The 18,613-nt window shown below is 43.1% G+C and overlaps 1 protein-coding gene across 1 annotated transcript in view; it reads right to left on the bottom strand.

The window, feature by feature from the left end:
* PKD1L3 (polycystin 1 like 3, transient receptor potential channel interacting) overlaps nt 1–17,130 on the bottom strand; it is an 88,794-nt gene extending 71,664 nt beyond the window's left edge. The window contains 6 exon segments of the mRNA XM_050772829.1: nt 989–1,120; nt 3,157–3,402; nt 7,163–7,212; nt 10,039–10,155; nt 15,043–15,162; nt 16,473–17,130. Coding sequence (XP_050628786.1) covers nt 989–1,120; nt 3,157–3,402; nt 7,163–7,212; nt 10,039–10,155; nt 15,043–15,162; nt 16,473–16,767 — 960 coding nt within the window. The 5' untranslated portion in view covers nt 16,768–17,130.
* Between the last annotated feature and the right edge of the window lie 1,483 nt (nt 17,131–18,613).

Genomic DNA, 18,613 nt, shown 5'->3' with positions numbered 1-18,613 from the left:
CATATTTCATGTTATTTTGACGAACTGATAATTCTTTTTGAGTGGTAAGTAGACCAAATATCCAATTAACACCACCAGACTAAAAAAAGGAATGAAGAAAAGACCAATGCTGAGTTTTTTGTCTTTTTAACTTGAGACAGAGTGTGGCTCTGTCACCCAGGCTGGAGTGCAGTGGTAGAGTCTTGGCTCACTGCAATCTCCACCTTCTGGGCTCAAACCATCCTCCCATCTCACCTCCCAAGTAGCTGCAACTACAGGCGCCCACCACCACACCCGGTTAAGTTTTGTATTTCTGGTAGAGACGGGGTTTCACCATGTTGCCCAGGCTGGTTTTGAACTCTTGGGCTCAAGCTATCCGCCTGCTTCAGCCTCCCAAGGTGCTGGGATTACAGGTAGGAGCCACCGTGTCCCACTGAATGCCCAGACTTCTAACAAATACATCAGCAAGGCAGTAAGCTGATTAATGAACAAACGAACATAAACACAGTATATCCAACAATGTCACTACTGATCAATTTAATTCATAACTTTCCAGATTTAAAGGTACAAATATGCTTGCTAAAATTTAAATATAGTCTTTATAATGCTAAGCTTGGCATAAGGCACAATCTCCAGATTCTCTTTTTCTTTTCTTTTTCTGGAGACACAGTCTCTCAGTCATCCAGGCTGGAGCGCAGTGGCGTGATCTTGGCTCACTGCCTCTGTCTCCTGGGTCCAAGCAATTATTGTGCCTCAGCCTCCCAAGTAGCTGAGATTACAGGCACCCACCAACAAGCCCAGCTAATTTTTGTTTTTTTCAGTAGAGACAGGTTTTGCCATGTTGCCCAGTCAGGTGTCGAACTCCTGGTCTCATGTGATCCGCCCGCCTCGACCTTCCACAGTGCTGGGATTACAGGCGTGAGCCACCGCACCCAGCCTCAGATTCTTTTTCTGTTTTCCATGTTTCCCTCTCTCCTATCTTCTTCCCTCCCAGTCACCCTCCGCTTACCTGAGCTGGCTTAAAAAATCTTGGGGTTAAGGCTGTTAGTTTCTGGAGGAACTCACAAGCTTCCTGTAGTTTGTTATGAGCTTGCAAACCATGAACTGCTCTGCTGAAGTTTCCTGCTATCTCATCTATGACCTACCGGGAACAAAGAAGTTGTCAAAATTACTTCTACAAGATTACTGTACTGTAGTAGTCGGGGAGATTGTTTTAATCAAAGTTGACCTTGGATAACATTATAAACTCTATGAATCCCAGCTCTCTGAAACAGTGATTACTTTCAGAAGCTTTTCTGTGAGTGGACAGAATTTATTTCTACTTCCATACGATCGAGAAAATGAATAACGAGTTTAGACAATGATTGCTCCAAGGGCAAATGAGTCTGGAAATAAGATTTATAGCAGTAACTTTAAGTCTTAAGGCCATGAGCAAAGATGAGGGAAACTTGGAAATCAAAAAGCCAAAACCAAACTTTTCTATTCAGAAGTATGTTTTCCTCTCAGGTTTCCCCTCTGTGCGTGTTTCCCTCCATTCAAGTGTTCATATTTAAGGCCGGGCGCGGTGGCTCACGCCTGTAATCCCTGCACTTTGGGAGGCCAAGGCAGGCAGATCACTTGAGGTCAGGAGTTCAAGAGCAGCCCGGCCTACATATCAAAACCCTGTCTCTACTAAAAATACAAAAATTAACCAGGCGTGGTGATAGATACCTGTAGTCCCAGCTACTCGGGAGGCAGAGGCAGGAGAATCTCTTGAACCCAGGAGGCGGAGGTTGCAGTGAGCCGAGATTGCGCCACTGCACTCCAGTCTGGGTGACAGAGCGAGAATCTGTCTCAAAAAACAAACAAGAATTCATATTCAAGAGATAATGACTTAAAATGACTCATAACAGGAGGTGGGAAGCAGAAAACCTCCCTCTCCCAAGAAACAAACTGAGCAAGCGGCCACTGCACTTGTCCTTGAAGTCCAACCCTCAGGCGATCACCGTTAATGCCAACCCCGTGGTCCATTTCTGGAGAGCAGCTCACTCACAGCCTAACTCAATCACACATTCAAGAAATCTCGATTAAATGCTGAACATTGCTAAATTCTCTTAATATTTCTAATAATTTATTATAGATTCTTTTGGATATTCTATACTTCAGGATTTCTATTTAAGAAAAGAAAAACAAAAAAACAACTCTTTGCTTAAACTCCTGTAGGTCAGTTTCTCCCCCAAGTAGTTAACACCGAATTTCCATTACCATTGCAGGCAGATCCAGAGTGAACAGGATTATGTTTCAGCAGGGAAATGTTCAACTGCATATAAACAGGGCTCGCTTGAATTTAGGGGAAAAAAAAGTGTGGGGGAAGCAGGATTATTTTCTTCAGTCAATACTGTCAAAGGGGCTTTGCCTTTTTTTGGGTGACTTTTGCTTTGTTGCTCAGCCTACAGTACAGTGGCACAATCACGGTTCACGGCAGTCTGGACGTCCCAGGCTCAAGCGACCCTCCCACCTCAGCCGGAGTAGCTGGGACTACAGGTACACACCACCACACCTGGCTAATTTTTTTGAATTTTAATAGAGACAAGGTCTCATAACGCTGCCTAAGCTAGTCTCAAACCCCTGGGCTTATGTGATCCTCCACTTCGGCCTCCCAAAGTGCTGGGATTACAGGCGTGAGTCACTGTGCCCAGCTAATTTTTTTGAACTTTAGTAGAGACAAGGTCTCTCACTATGTTACCCAGGCTGGTCTCAAACTCCCGGGCTCAAGTGATCCTCTCCCCTTGGCCTCCCAAACCCTGGGATTACAGGCGCGACTCACTGAGTCTGGCTGCATTGTTGTCTATGTTTTTGGGAGGAAGGAAACAAGGCAAAAAGAGAGGACAGTGAGTAGGAGGAATTGTCTAGAAGTTTGCTGCTGCTGGAAAAGCAGGGTAGGTGAACAAAACCTCTTCCCCATCTGAAGCATTAACTATAAGAGCATTAAATAGTATCATTAGGGAAACGCTGGGCTGTGTATGTGCCGTCAAATTGGCCGTTTCCACGGACTTGTTTAGTTTTTCTTTGGATTGGCATATATGCTGATCTGTCAGACATTCTTAGGTGCAGTTCTGCAGGGAGGCAAATGGTAAACCAAGTACTTTTTTGGGGTCACAAAGCTACCTAGTTGTGACATGAATTTCCCACGTTTACCTGACCAGATGCATTCTGCAATGACACTTGTAGATGAGAGGTGACAGTATTCACATGAGCTGCTTCCTTTGGGCTTGAAGTTGTTTCTGCCAGAGATTGCCCAGCACGTGTGACAGACACAGGCGTGGTGAGCTGTGTTATCACAGGGAGAGGCTGGCTGCTGGCTTCAGATGTGGCTGTTACCTGTGATGTGATATTTTGTAGTACTGAAGGAAACGGGCTGATGGGATGACACAGGGTCTTGGACTAAAAGATAAAAATAAGTAAAGGAAAAGGCTGAATCTGATTTTACCATTTAATAATTAAGGCAGCATTTCCCCAAATGCTCTGAAACTCTGTCCTATGAGATACTAATAAGCATTTCTGTTCAAAAATTCTGGCCGGGCGTGGTGGCTCACGCCTGTAATCCCAGCACTTTGGGAGGCCGAGACGGGCGGATCACGAGGTCAGGAGATCAAGACCATCCTGGCTAACCCGATGAAACCCCGTCTCTACTAAAAAATACAAAAAACTAGCCGGGCGAGATGGCGGGCACCTGTAGTCCCAGCTACTCGGGAGACTGAGGCAGGAGAATGGCGTAAACCCGGGAGGCGGAGCTTGCAGTGAGCTGAGATCCCACCACTGCACTCTAGCGTGGGCAACAGTGCGCGACTCTGTCTCAAAAAAAAAAAAAAAAAAAAAAAAAAAAATTCTGTGCTCAGAATTTTGAAATTTTGAATTTTGAAATTTTGAGAAAGCTGTATATTAAGATTCATGATTTATGTTAGAGTATTTATTGTCAATCATTCAACAAATTGTTACATATCTACAAGCCGCTGAGGATGTTCTGGAGAACTGAATATGGCAATGAGCAAAAGGAAACAAGTTCCTGCCCTTGTTGAGCCTGTGTTAGCAGTGGAGGCAGGAAGATATATTATGTCATGTATTAAATAAGTGCTATGAAGAAGAAATAAGGCTAAGCAGAGAGAAAGTGGGTATCATGGAGGGTGTTCAGTGGTAAGGAGAGGATTTCTTGAGACTGGGTGTCACTCTGTTTTCTGGGCTGGAGTGCACTGGCACAATCATGGCTCCCTGCAGCCTTGACTTCCTGGATTCAAGTGATCCTCCTGCCTCAGCCTCCCAAGTAGCTGGGACTACAGGCACACACCACCATGCCTGGCTACCTTTTTGTGAGATGGAGTCTCACTCTGTTACCCAGGCTGGAGTGCAGTGGCGCCATCTCGGCTCACTGCAGCCTCCTCCCCGCTGGTTCAAGCAATTCTCCTGGCTCAGCCTCCTGACTGGGACTACAGGAATACACCACCACACCTGGATAATTTTTGTATTTTTAGTAGAGACAGGGTTTCACCACGTTGCCCAGGCTGGTCTCAAACTCCTAACCTTTAAAGATCTGCTGCCTCAGCCTCCCAAAGTGCTGGGATTACAGGCATGAGCCACTGCGCCCAGTCTTTTTTCACTTTTTTACAGACAGGATTTCACTATGTTGCCCAGGCTGGTCTCGAACTCCTAGCTTAAATGATTCACCTGCCTTGGCCTCCCAAAGTGCTGGGATTACAGGCATGAGCCACTGCGCCCAGCCTTTTTTCACTTTTTTACAGACAAGATTTCACTATGTTGCCCAGGCTGGTCTCGAACTCCTAGCTTAAATGATTCACCTGCCTTGGCCTCCCAAAGTGCTGGGATTACAGGCATGAGCCACCGTGCCTGGTGCAGATGTTACTTTTAATGAGGCAGGAAGACAAAGGGCTTTGCAGAACAGTGGCATGATTTCACTTGTTTTAACGGATCCTTCTGTGTTTTAAATGATCATCCATTCTGTTGAGAAGGGTCAGAAAAAGGGGCAAGAGTAGAAGCCGATCAGTAGGAGGCAAAATGTAAACGTTCATTTTTTCTTTATTTTTTTTTTTTTGAGATGGTGTCTTCTTCTGTCACCCAGGCTGGAGTTCAGTGGTGTGATCTTGGCTCACCGCAACCTCTACCTCCCAGGTTCAAGCAATTCTTCTGCCTCGGCCTCCCGAGTAACTGAGATTATGGGCGCCCGCTATCACACCCTGCTAATTTTCATATTTTTAGTAGAGACGGGGTTTCACCCTGTTGGCCTGGCTGGCCTTGAAATCCTGGCCTCAAGTGGTCTACCCACCTTGGCCTCTCAAAGTGCGAGGACTACAGGCATAAGCCACTGCACCCAGCCGGCAAATGTGAAAGTTCAGATGGGAGATGGTGACTTGGACCGTGTGGTGATCGTGGTGACAACAGTGAGAAGGGGTTAGATTTGGGACCTGTGAAAGACTGTAAAGTCCTATAGTCAAAAGCCTTTGTTTTCTTCTCTTCTGGTAACATATTATAGGGGTGGAAAACTCCACCTCCATTCTCTTAGGGCTCCAGCTGGGCCTGAGATTTAAACTGACATAAGTTAAATAGGAGAAAAGCACACACATTCATTGAGTCCAAGTTTTACGTGGCACAGGAGTCCTCATAAGAAAATGAAGACCTGAAGTAGAAGTTAGAGTCCGTCTCTCCTGTGCTGATTTGGACAAAGAGCAGTTAGTTGTGAAGAAGCAAAATTATGTGGGGAGGCGTAAAAGATAATGTTATCTTAACAAGGTCTGTGCAGATTTCTCCGGGTCTTGACTTCTGCTCCTGGAGGATAAGAGTGTTGCATATTCTACACAGGAATTTTATCTCCTGTTTTTAAGAAACAGTACCAAGGTCAGAGTGCTGTTTTTGCACCTGCTGTTTTTCAAATGCCTTTAACTGAAATCATCAATATACCAGAGTGGCATATTTTTAACCCTTTCAATTTCAAGGGCTAGTGGTTGTTGCTCTGCAGAACACAGCTTGGGGAATACTGATGTAAGGGATTTTTTTACTTCATCCCGATTTTTTTTTTTTTTTGAGACAGAGTCTCACTCTGTCACCCAACCTGGAGTACAATGGCACAATCTTGGCCCACTGCAAACTCCACCTCCCGGGTTCAAGCGATTCTCCTGCCTCGGCCTCCTGAGTAGCTGGGATAACAGGCATGCACCACCACGCCTGGCTAATTTTTGTATTTTTAGTAGAGATGAGATTTCACCATGTTGGCCAGGCTGGTCTCGAACTCTGGACCTCAGGTGATCTGCCTGCGTCGGCCTTCCAAAGTGCTGGGATTATGGGCGTGAGCCACCATGCCTGGCCGCTGTTCTTTTATACCATTAGAAACACTTATTTTTGCAGTAAGCATTGAGTCAAACAACTGCGTATCAGTGTTTAGGCATCAACTGAAGGGTTTCTACATAGGACACAAGGGCAAGAATGCTGAGAGATTTCTTGAAGGTGAAACTTTATAGATTGTGTAGACAGTTTCTACCTTTATTTTCCTTTCCCTTTCTGTTTGATGTTTACATTTTATTGCATTGTATTTTTGTAAGATGCCACAAGTCCTTTTTGGAACAAAGCAGGGAATAAACACCCAACCAACAAATACATGATAATTACATTAGCATGAAAGCCAGAAAGATAGGCTTTAGAAATTCCTATAACAAGTTTGGAGATGGTGGCTCGCACCTGTAATCCCAGGACTTTGGGAGGCTGAGGCAGGTGGATTGCTTGAGGTCAGGATTTTGAGACCAGCCTGGCCAACATAGCAAAACCCCGTCTCTACTAAAAATGCAAAAATTAGCCGGGTGTGGTGGCACAGGCCTGTAATCCCAACTACTTGGGAGGCTGAGGCAGGAAAATTACTTGAACCCAGGAGGTAGAGGTTGCAGTGAGCCAAGATCACACCACTGCACTCCAGCCTGGGTGACAGAGTGAGACCCTGTCTCAAAAAAAATTAAAAAAAAAATAAAAATAAATCCTTGAAGCACCTATTAAACCCAATTTTTTTCCTGCACGTAAGTACTTTATTTTCCTTATTAGAAAATTATATTCAGAACACTGTAGAAGATAGAGCTCTGACCAGATCTACCAGGTATGACAAAGAGATCAACATTTCACAATGTATGTTGTCAGGGGAAGTACTTACGAGATGAGCAGGAAGAGGATGGTGACATGTGGCTGAAAGAGCACCAGGTCCTATAGAAAAAAGAAAGCAGACTAAGTTCAAGTAAAAGCCTAAGACAGAAATATTTGTTTTACTTGAGGACTTCTTATTCATGGCTAAAAAATAATGCAAACTGTTTTACATAGAAAACCAAGGCCGGGCATGGTGACTCATGTCTGTAATCCCAGCACTTGCGGAGGATGGGGCAGGCAGATCACTTGAGGTCAGGAGTTTGAGACCAGTCTGGCCAATGTGGTAAAATCCTGTCTGTACTAAAAACATAATAATTAGCTGGCGTGGTGGCAGGTGCATATAATCCCAGCTACTTGGGAGGCTGAGGCAGGAGAATTGTTTGAACCTGGGAGGCAGAGGTTGCAGTGAGCCGAGATCGTGCCACCGCACTCTAGCCTGGGTGACAGAGCTAGATTCCACACCGTCCCCGCCCCCCCCCAAAAAAAAAATAAAGATAAGGAAGGAAAGACAAAAGGGAACCTATGATGATGACTCAAGAACCTGGGAATGGAATCCAGAGGACTCCAAGAAAAGCACAGCACTGAAAATTATCAACAGCAAAATCCAGAAAAAAAGTTCAGAAAGCTGTAAATACATCCTTAATAGGAATGAAAAAGGTTATTTCCCCAAATAAAAGGTCTCACATATTTATTACTGCATCAGCTTACGAGTGAAGAGCATAGAAACAAAGAGAAAAACCATTTTCCCAATAAAATGGTTTTTGAAATGGTGAGGTGACAGTGATTGATACAGAGATGACCTTGAGACAGCATAAATACATGTGCCACCTTAACGTGCAATTCCTTACAGACCCAGCATGCCTCTTTCTCCAGTGTCTCCTCCTGGAGTTGTACCTGATCACATCAGTTGTATGTGATTTTATCATCCACTGGGGAATCAGATGATTTTGCTTTTATTTCTTGGCCAGGAATCACTTGATTCTGAAAGTCTTGTGAGAAGACATGGCAAGAAACCGAGTCAACCACAGCCACCGTGATGATGGAGAAAGGTAGAGGGAACCAAACAAAATCGTAAGGATAAACCATTTGAAGCTAACATGCGCCAGAATGAGGTACATTAAAAGAAAAATAACCGTATCAAAGGATTTCAAGATGACCAAAAAAATACTGCAGAAAAATTAAAATCCACCTGGGAGGGAATACTGAGCAGATGTGGAAAAATTAGTCCCTGATATGGAAGATAAATGTAAGGTGCCCTCCTCTAACAACAGAAAGGGCGATCAACATGAAACCATTCTTTTCATTTAAACAGAGTGCAGGAAAGATACACAGGAGAGGAAGTAGCAATACGGCACATAGATACCTGGTATTTCTTAAGGACAGAATCAGAACAAATGAAAAAGAAGTGATACATATGTAGGATATTCTTGATTCAAGAAAGATGTGTATATGTAGCATCATGTTCTAGGCACAATGAGTGAAAAGTAACCTAGATACACACTAAGAAAATTTTTGAATTACAAAAAACTTTTACAAACAATCTGATAGAGACTTAAAAAGGCTGCCTGGAGTGCGGTGACTTGATTATGGCTCTAACAGCCTCTAACTCTGGGTTTAAACTATCCTCCTGCCTCAGCCTCCTAAGTAGCTGAGACTACAGGCATCCACCGGCAAACCTGCCTAATTTTTTTTAATTTTTATTTTTAAAAGTTTTTGTAGAGACAGAGACCCAGTATGTTGCCCAAGTTGGACTCGAACTCCTGGCCTCAAGCAGTCCTTCCAACTCAGCCTCCCAAAGTGCTGGGATTACAGGTGTGAGCCAACATCTGCTGAGGGGAGATCCAGCCCACAAACTTTATAAAAGACTCTATGTACATAAATATTAGGCATATTGCTTGTTAGGTAAATTGCCCCACAATAAGGCAGTCTGCATTTTTCCCAATGAGGAGATTTTAAAAAGCATTTCTGGGGCAAGCTTGACAATATAAACTTAAAGGATGTAGGTGAAATAGTCAAATGTCTATTTAATTCAGTAATTTAGTTTTACTACGACATTTAAGCCGCATGTTATATAAAGTAATATTGGAAGCATTGCTCTCACGAAACTCACATTTCATGACACAGCTTAAACATTTCAAATGCATCTTTAACATCATTGCATTAATTATCATCAGAACAACTTTTGGATTTAACAGTTTTCCAAAATATGTCATCTTTACTTCCACCTAATGCTATCACTAAACATTTTCCTACACCTCACAAGTCCCCTTTTACAAAGGATTGAGCAAAGTTGGATTTTACATTTATTCTTCAAATATATATTCATGTCTCTAAATAAAACTTTCTAAATTGCTAAGTGATATTTAAAGGGTTTGTTGACCAGGACGTCTAACACTTGCACTGTGAGGTCATACCCCGAGGAATGATCACGAGATCCACTTTAAATTGATCTGTTTTACTTCTTTCTTTCCATTGACCTCTATAACCAGCCATCCACTGATATTGATTGCTATCATTTCAGGCTAATGTATCCTTCCCAAATAGTACTTGGTTTTCAAAATTAAATAAACAAGTGTTAACACCATGATTTGAAAGACTTTGCAAGAACTTTAAGACGACTTTCTCTTTGTTGATGAAAATTTTTTTGGGAATAAAACCTTGTCTTTTATTTGGGAATATATGAAAAGAAGATGGCCAAGGGCGTATCAAGAAAACACATATATAAAATGAAGGCAAAGATTGCCATATTAAGATCAGACAGAATAGAATGCAACGAATATTGGGCACGTGCTGTAATACATTTCAGCATTAATTCAGTCTCGTGCATTCCTTTAGCAGAAACTGATTCCATGGATTTTTAAGGTTACTAGAGGAGGAATGCATTACCTGGGGGCATTTTGTCTCTTGCTATTGCAACTCCTCTTTTTGTCTTCTCGGGTCTCTCGTACAAATGAGAATCATTTCCATTTCTTTCATAATGGGCATCTCTGTCCAAAACGCCATCTATTTGGAAGCCAATACACAATTTATAGGTGATAGTTATGGCTACAAGTCTATAAAACCATCATTACACGCACTTATGTGATAATTAGGAAAACACAAATTAAAAATTCCTATCCAGTTTTTTAAGGACACTAAGAATTCTGCAGTAGCCCTTTTGCTGTGGAGGCTGCTCACAACACATTATGGTGTCCCACATTTCAAATTAAGTCCACTAGTTGGGTCAACACTGAGAAGTTCATTAACCCATTTATGCCTAGTGTTCCATTGTTGGAACACTAAGCTTGTGGAGCTATTTACATCTACTGCTTAAGGTCATCGCCAGGGTCTGATTTTTCACCAAAAAAGTTTGCAACCTCCAGCATAAATGGAAAATTCCGTACTAAGCGTAATATTCTTTGTGTTAACTCTCATTGGCAGAGATAAAAGAGTTCAGAAGGTGGGTGATAACATTCTTTTTTTGAGATGGAGTTTTTGCTCTGTTGCCCAGGCTGGAGTGCAATGGCGCGATCTTGGCTCACTGCAATCTCCACCTCCCGGGTTCAAGTGATTCTCCTGCCTCAGTCTCCCAAGTAGCTGGGATTACAAGCACATGCCACCACGTCTAGCTAATTTTTGTATTTTTAGTAGAAACGAGGTTTCACCATGTTGGCCAGGCTGGTCTTGAACTCCTGACCTCAGGTAATCTGCCCACCTTGACCTCCCAAAGTGCTGGGATTACAGGCGTAAGCCACCACGTCCGGCTGGCAATAACATTCTTGAACATGCCTTCTTGCATACATGAGCGAGCAAGAGTTTCTCACACACGCTGTTGGACATGGCTAGAGAAAAATCATAACCACGATGACTATGGCTCTGCTTAAATTCACGATCATGAAGCTTGGGTGGCCTGCCTTCACACTGCCTGGCAATCATACTGTTTCCACTCTCCCAGGTGACTCCCAGTTCCCTCTCTCTACTCAACCTCCAACACCTGGGAGCCTCCCTCAGTCGCATTCTCAGGTCAGGTGATAACCTTGCTTTCTAACTCAAGGAGAATATCAGAACAATTTAGAGTCCTTCCACGACTCTGACCATCAAATCTAGCTCCTACCAGCACCTGTACCTGTAGAGCGCCAATGCCTTCTCTCATGCTGCTACAAATCTTCCTACTCCTACCCAAAGTGAATCCCTCTAGTTGTTTGGTAGCTCATATTAAGTACATCATTCCTGCATGCTATTTTTTCTGTCTTAAAAAAAAAACCCAACAACTTATATTGGCCTCATTAACTATTGCCCCAGCTGTTTCCTGCTCTTGAGCAAAATTACCTTAAAAACTGTCCAAACTTGTTAGCTCCAATTCTTCTCCTCTCCTCTCTTTCCCTACTTTTAGGGATTGCTTTTTAACATGTTGACAGGCCAGGCGCGGTGGCTCACGCCTGTAATCCCAGCACTTTGGGAGGCCTAGGAGAGTGTATCACCTGAGGTCAGGAGTTCTAGACCAGCCTGGCCAGGATGGTGAAACCGCCCCCGTCTCTACTAAAGATACAAAAATTAGCCGGGTGCCTGTAACCCCAGCTACTTGGGAGGCTGAGGCAGGAGAATCACTTGACCCCCGGAGGTGGAGGTCGCAGTGAGCCAAGATTGTGCCATTGTACTCCAGCCTGGGCAACAAGAGCGAAACTCCATCTCAAAAAAAAAAAAAAAAGTTGACGTAAATTGTTTTATAATTGCTTTAGTCTGTTTTGTGCTGCTATAATAGAATATCACAAACGGTAATTTAACAAGAACAGAAATCTAATTCTCACAGTTCTGCATGCTGGACGTCCAAGATGAAGGCACAGGCACTCGGAGTTGCATGAGGGCCGCATCCTCATAAGGTGGGAGGGCAAGAGAAGCCCTCCTTCTGCCAGCTCCTTTTATAAGGACACCTAATCTCATTCACGAGGGAGGAACCCTGTAGGCCAACCCACCTCTTAAAGCCCCACCTCTTAATGCAATCACATTGGCAACACCTGTTTTGGAAGGGGCACATTCAAACCATAGCAATAATTATGGAAAACACTGAAAGAGTTCCAATGCCGAACTATAAAACCAGGTACATTTCGAAAGGTCTCATTTCCATCTTCATCCTTTCTGCCCTGTTTTCTCTCTCTCTCTCCCATAGGTAACCATTTCCATTAGTTTTTGTTTCTCCTTCTGTTATATTTATATGTACGTGTATGTATATAGGCAAATATATATGTTCTGCACCTTTATTTTCCACTAAAAAAAATCCATCGTAGAGATAACCCCACTGCAATATATGGAGATCGTTGTTATTTGCTTTTTACAACCAGTTCCTTCTTAATGGGCATGTGGATTATTCCTACTTTTCTGCTATCACAGAGAGCTACAATGAATAGCCTTATGCGTGCATCTTTTTGTACTTTTGCTGGTTTGCCTTTGGGATAGTTTCCTAGCAGTGGACACTGGTTCAAGGGTAGATGTATATGTAATTTTGCTAGATATTGCTGAATTCTCCTTTATTTATAAACTCATAGAGCTATCTTACTGCATTCTCACTAGCAGTTTATGAGAGTACCTATTTTCCTAAGGTCTTGCCAGCAGAAGATGTTGTTAAGTTTGTGGATTTATGCCAATCTGATGGATGGGAAAGGGTATCTCAGTTTGTTTTTAATTTGCATTACTCTATTTTTTTTTTGGCAAGAATACTGTGTAAGTGATATGTATACTTACATCAGGGCATTTTTCTTTTTTTAAAAAAATGTAACATTATTTTGAGATAATTGTATATTCACATGCAGATGTAAGAGAAAATGCAGAGAGATGCCTGTATCCAGTTTCCAAGGGAAACATCTTGCAAGGGTAACAACAGGATATGGACACGGATACAGTCATGTCAAAATTTTTTTTTAGTTGCTATAAGAATCCCTCACATTGACCCCCCCTTTTTTTTTTTTTTTTTTTTTTAGATAGAGTCTCACTCTGTCACCAGGCTGGAGTGCAGTGCAGTGGTGCAATCTTGGCTCAGTGCAACCTCTGACTCCCGGGTTCAAGCCATTCTCCTGCCTCAGCCTCCTGAGTACCTAGGACTACAGGTGCGCACCACCATGCCTGGCTAATTTTTGTATTTTTAGTAGAGACTGGGGTTTCACTATGGTGGCCAGTATGGTCTCGATTTCTTGACCTCGTGATCCACCCACCTTGGCCTCCCAAAGTGCTGGGATTACAGGCGTGAGTCACTGTGCCTGGCCCACATTGCCCTTTTATAGCCATCCCTACTTCCTTCCTGCCCCCATGCCCTTCTTAGACCCTGACAACCACTAATCTGTTCTCCATTTCTATCATGTTATCATTTCAAGAATGCTCAATAAATGGCACCATAGAGTACATAACATTTTGAGATTGGCTTTGTTCACTTGGCATAATTCTCTGAAGATTGCTATGTGTATCAATAGTTTGTTTCTTTTTATTACTGAATTGGACTCCATGGAATCCAATTCAACAATCAGAGGGATTCACTTTGGGTAGGAGTACGAAGGTTTGTAGCAGCATGAAAGAAGGCATTATCGCGCTACAGGAACAGGTGCTGGTAGGTGGCTAGATTTGGCAGTCCGAGCCTTGGACGGACTCCAAATTGCTTTGATTTTTTTTTTTTTTTTTTTCTCCTTGAGTTAGAAAGCAAGGTTATCACCTGACCTGAGAATGAGACTGAGGGAGGCTCCCAGGTGTTGGAGGCTGAGTAGAGAGAGGGAAGTGGGACAGAGTCACCAGGGAGAGTGGAAACAGTGTGACTGCCATGGCTGGACCATTCACCTGTTGACAGACATCTGAATTGTTTCCAGTTTTGCTCTATTATGAGTAAAGCTGCTATAAGCATCTATATACATATTTTTATGTGAGCACAGGTTTTCTCTTTCTGCGATAAATGCCCAGCAACTGCTCAGTTGTATGGTAGTTTTTTTTTTTTTTTTTTTTTTTAAGAAATCACCAAGGCCGGGCACAGTGGCTTATTCCTGTAATCCTAGCACTTTGAGAGGCCGAGGTGGGAGGATTGCTTGAGTCCAGGAGTTCGAGACAAGCCTGGGCAACATAACAAGACCCCATCTCCATATAAAAAAATAAATAAATAGGCTGGGCTCAGTGGCTCACACCTGTAATCCCAGCACTTTGGGAGGCTGAGGCAGGTGAATCACCTGAGGTTGGGAGTTCGAGACCAGTCTGACCAACATGGAGAAACCCCCATCTCTACTAAAAATACAAAATCAACCAGGCATGATGGCACATGCCTGTAATCCCAGCTACTCGGGAGGCTGAGGCAGGAGAATCGCTTGAACCCGGGAGGCGGAGGTTTCGGTGAGCCAAGATTACGCCATTGCACTCCAGCCTGGGCGACAAGAGCAAAACTCCATCTTAGAAAAAATAAATAAATACAACAACTACACACACAAAAATGCATACATACACACATAGCTTAATCCTGATCTACTTCTGCAGAAGCGAACCTCAGGTAACAGTCCTGTCACCCTTCGCCTTCTCATCTTCCTCTGCCATATTCTTTTCTCCTCCTTCTCTTTCCCATCCTTCCCTCGGAAGCCCAAATGCTGACTGAATTATGAGTGTGCATGTGGAAAATGGTGTCACCAATACAATTTCTTCCACACTCTGCCCAAGTCAAAACACGAGGAGAACATCAAGGCGCAACCCTTTCAACTCCCGTCGGGATGGATAAGGGAGTCACTCCAGATGAGTTTCTCATGCTAATCAGTATCATGAAAATCAATAGCTCTGTATCATCCCATGGTCTACCACTCACAGATTATTTAACCAATACTCTCACATGCACTCCTTATTTAGAATCAGTTTTTAAAATGTGGGTCTTTGGCAGCATGTAACTTTATCACTTACCAGTCTGGCAAATGAAATAGTGTCTCAGGAAGCACTTGTCCTCTTTGGATAAGATCCGATTGAGGTTTCTGGACAGATAGGTGCAGCTGGGGGGCTTTGGGGCCCCGTGGGCTGCAACATCTGCTGAGGGGAGATCAGACCCAGGTGAGCCTCATACTCAAAAGTCAGGCATTTAGATTTATTTTTTATTATTGTTTTCAACACAGAGTCTCACTTTGTCGCCCAGGCTGGAGTGCAGTGGTGCCATCTCCGCTCACTGCAACCTCCGCCTCCCAGGTTCCAGTAATTCTCCTGCCTCAGCCTCCCAAGTAGCTGGGATTACAGGCATCCGCTACCACACCTGGCTAATTTTTGTATTTTTAGTAGAGAGGGGGTTTCACCGTGTTGGCCAGGCTGGTCTCGAACTCTTGACCTCAGGTGATCCATCCACCTCCGCCTTCCAAAGTGCTCAGATTACAGGCGTGAGCCACTGCACCTGCCCCGCCAGGCATTTTTAAAAAGTAAATATGAAAGCCAAATTTGGCTGGCTTCCAACAGATAAAAATGTAGAATTTCCTCCCATACATTATAGTTTATTTTTTTGTATGTGTTCCTTACCACAAGGCTTAGTATTACTTTACCTACACATTAATGAGGATGATGAGAATGATATAATAATGGCTTGGATTTGTCTCTAAAACTTCAAGATTATGGTGCATAGCTTTGAAAACACTGTAAGAAAGACAATAGGTAGATAATCTTCCTCTTAGTTTTGTGTTAGAAAACTTAGAGATCAGAACAATGAAGAGATGTTTATTAGGAAAAAAATGACCACCAAAGGTTTCTGTCTTTCGAACCTAGCACAATTTTTTTTTTTTTTTTTTGAGACGGAGTTTTTTTTTTTTTTTTTTTTTTTTGAGACAGAATCTTGCTCTGTCGCCCAGGCTGGAGCGCAGTGGCGCGATCTCGGCTCACTGCAAGCTCCGCCTCCCGGGTTCCCGCCATTCTCCTGCCTCAGCCTCCTGAGTAGCTGGGACTACAGGCGCCCGCCACCGCGCCCGGCTAATTTTTTGTATTTTTAGTAGAGACGGGGTTTCACCGAGGTCTCGATTTCCTGACCTTGTGATCCGCCCGCCTCGGCCTCCCAAAGTGCTGGGATTACAGGCGTGAGCCACCGCGCCCGGCAAACCTAGCACAATTCTTTTAGTGAAAGGTTAGGTAAGTTAACTTTAGATGGGTTCTAGGAAAAATCGCATCACTTTTGCTACACGGACAAATCAAAGGCTGTAGCACAAAATGGAAATATTTCAGAGGAAAGATGGTAATGAAGTAAAGTGATTGGTTTTTTTGTGTACAAAAGCAGAAAGATTAAGATTTTCTTTTTTTTTTTTCTGTCCCAGAATAAAATATAAGAAAGTTTTCTTCATAAACACCAAACCCTAGAGTCTTACCTGGGTAGTTTTCACCTTGATGCTTTCTCAGCGGCATTACATTTTGCCCAATCCACCACTTCTCTCGTTCTTCCAGAAAGTCCCGGATGAGATCTTCAACTTCCTGGTTCCAAATACGAGCTAGGAATCCTCTCTGCCCATGACAGTAATTCTCTGCTTCCTCAAAGCTGCAGTGAAATCTGTTAAACTGGTAACAATTATTTTGCCCATGTGGCCCTGGGCTGTTTAGTTTACTTCCTAGAATGATACTTGTTCTGATGTATAACCAAAGCCAGCTTCCTCCTTTGAAAAACATGTTCTCTGAATTGTAGCAAGAAAAAGTGTGGGGGTTTAGCAGCTGCCTGATCCTTTAAATATATATATTGACGGGCTTGTCTTATTAGTGTTCTTCTTTTATGAGTTGGGAACAATTTACCAAGGATACAAAAGGTTTTGTTTTGAGGACCCAGGTGCAGTTCCTACAAGCTGAAAACAAATAGCAGAGATCAATAAAGCAATGGCCCTTTGTGTCTGGGGCCCCACCATCTGTGTCTACCTACCAAATATGACTTTAGCAAGTAGAGATAGATGATAAAGCTGAGTCTAAGCTGCACTGGGTAGAGGATCATGAATATCTAACATCTAAGTTAGTGTGGCTAAAAATTAATAAGTGTAGCTTTTTCTTTTCTGAGACAGGGTCTCATTCTGTTGCCCAGGCTGGAGTACAGTGGCATGATCTCAGCTCACTGCAGCCTCGACCTCCCAGGCTCAAGGGATCAATCCTCCCACCTCAGCCTCTCGAGTAGCTGGGACTATAGGAGCGCACCACCACGCCCAACTATTTTTTTTTTTTTTTTTTTTTTTTTAGAGATAGTGTCTTGCTATGTTGCCCAGGGTGGTCTCGAATTGCTGGGCTCAAGACATCTGCTCGCCTTGGCCTCCCAAAGTTGGGGAATTACAGGTGTGAGCCACCACACTCAGCCATATATATATATATTTTTTAAAGAAAGTCATTCTTGCAGACCCTCTAGGATTGATTTTTTTTTTTTTTCTTTGAGACAGAGTTTTGCTCTTGCTGCCCAGGCTGGAGTGCAATGGCGCCATCTCAGCTCATTGCAACCTCCACCTCCTGGGTTCAAGCGATTCTCCTGCCTCAGCCTCCTAAGTAGCTGGAATTACAGGCATGTGCCACCACACCCGGCTAATTTTGTATTTTTAGTAGAGATGGAGTTTCACCATGTTGGTCAGACTGGTCTCAAACTCCTAACCTCAGGTGATCCACCCACCTTGGCCTCCCAGAGTGCTGGGATTATAGCCATGAGCCACTGCACCTGGCCTCATTTTTTAAAAAAGTAAATTGTATTGTGTATATTTAAGGCACACAGCATAATGTTATGGGATACATATAGATTTTAAGAAGGTTACTATAGTAAAACAAACATATTCAACACCTCACATTAGTTACCCACTTTTTTTTGGTTTTTGTGGCAAGAGCAGCTAAAATCTCATCCAGCATGAATCCTGTCTACTGTATGGTTTTATTACCTGTAGTCCTCAGGGTGTACATTAAATCTCTCGACTTGTTCATCCTACATCTCTGCTACCGCCAGGACTGATTTAAATTACTGTATTCTGTCTCTTCAGCACGTGCAAACAGAACTAGACATAAACTCTTTTTTTTTTTTTTTTGATATGGGGGTCTCATTATGCCACCCAGGCTGGAGGGCAGTAGCGTGATCATAGCTCAGTGCACACTTGAACTCCTGGACTCAAACAATCCTCTCACCTTGGCTTCTCAAACTGCAGGTGTGAGTCACCGTCCCTGGTTCATGAACTTTATCTTAAAGCTCTTACACAGTCATAAAAACCAAACAATATTAAATGGAAGAATGAATACAAAGTAAATACAAACAAAACTAAAAACCAATGAGATCCATGTTTTGCCAAGCTCAGTAGCAGACAAACAGGGTTCTGGCCTACGACTACTCAGGTTTCTTTGAATCTGGCATGCATGCTATTTTATGATATGGGGAGGATTCAGTTCTGATAACACGTTTCTTTATTTGACTCACTAAAAAAAAACAAAAAAAAACCCAACAAAAAAACCCTTTGTTCACACAGCAGGTCATTTGGTCTCCACCTGTTGCATACCCACCCCGTGG

This window comes from Macaca thibetana, chromosome 20, assembly GCF_024542745.1.
Source record: "Macaca thibetana thibetana isolate TM-01 chromosome 20, ASM2454274v1, whole genome shotgun sequence".
NCBI classification, from domain to species: domain Eukaryota; kingdom Metazoa; phylum Chordata; class Mammalia; order Primates; family Cercopithecidae; genus Macaca; species Macaca thibetana.
The sequence above is the reverse complement of the archived record's forward strand: the minus strand, read 5'-3'. Positions and strand labels throughout refer to the sequence as shown.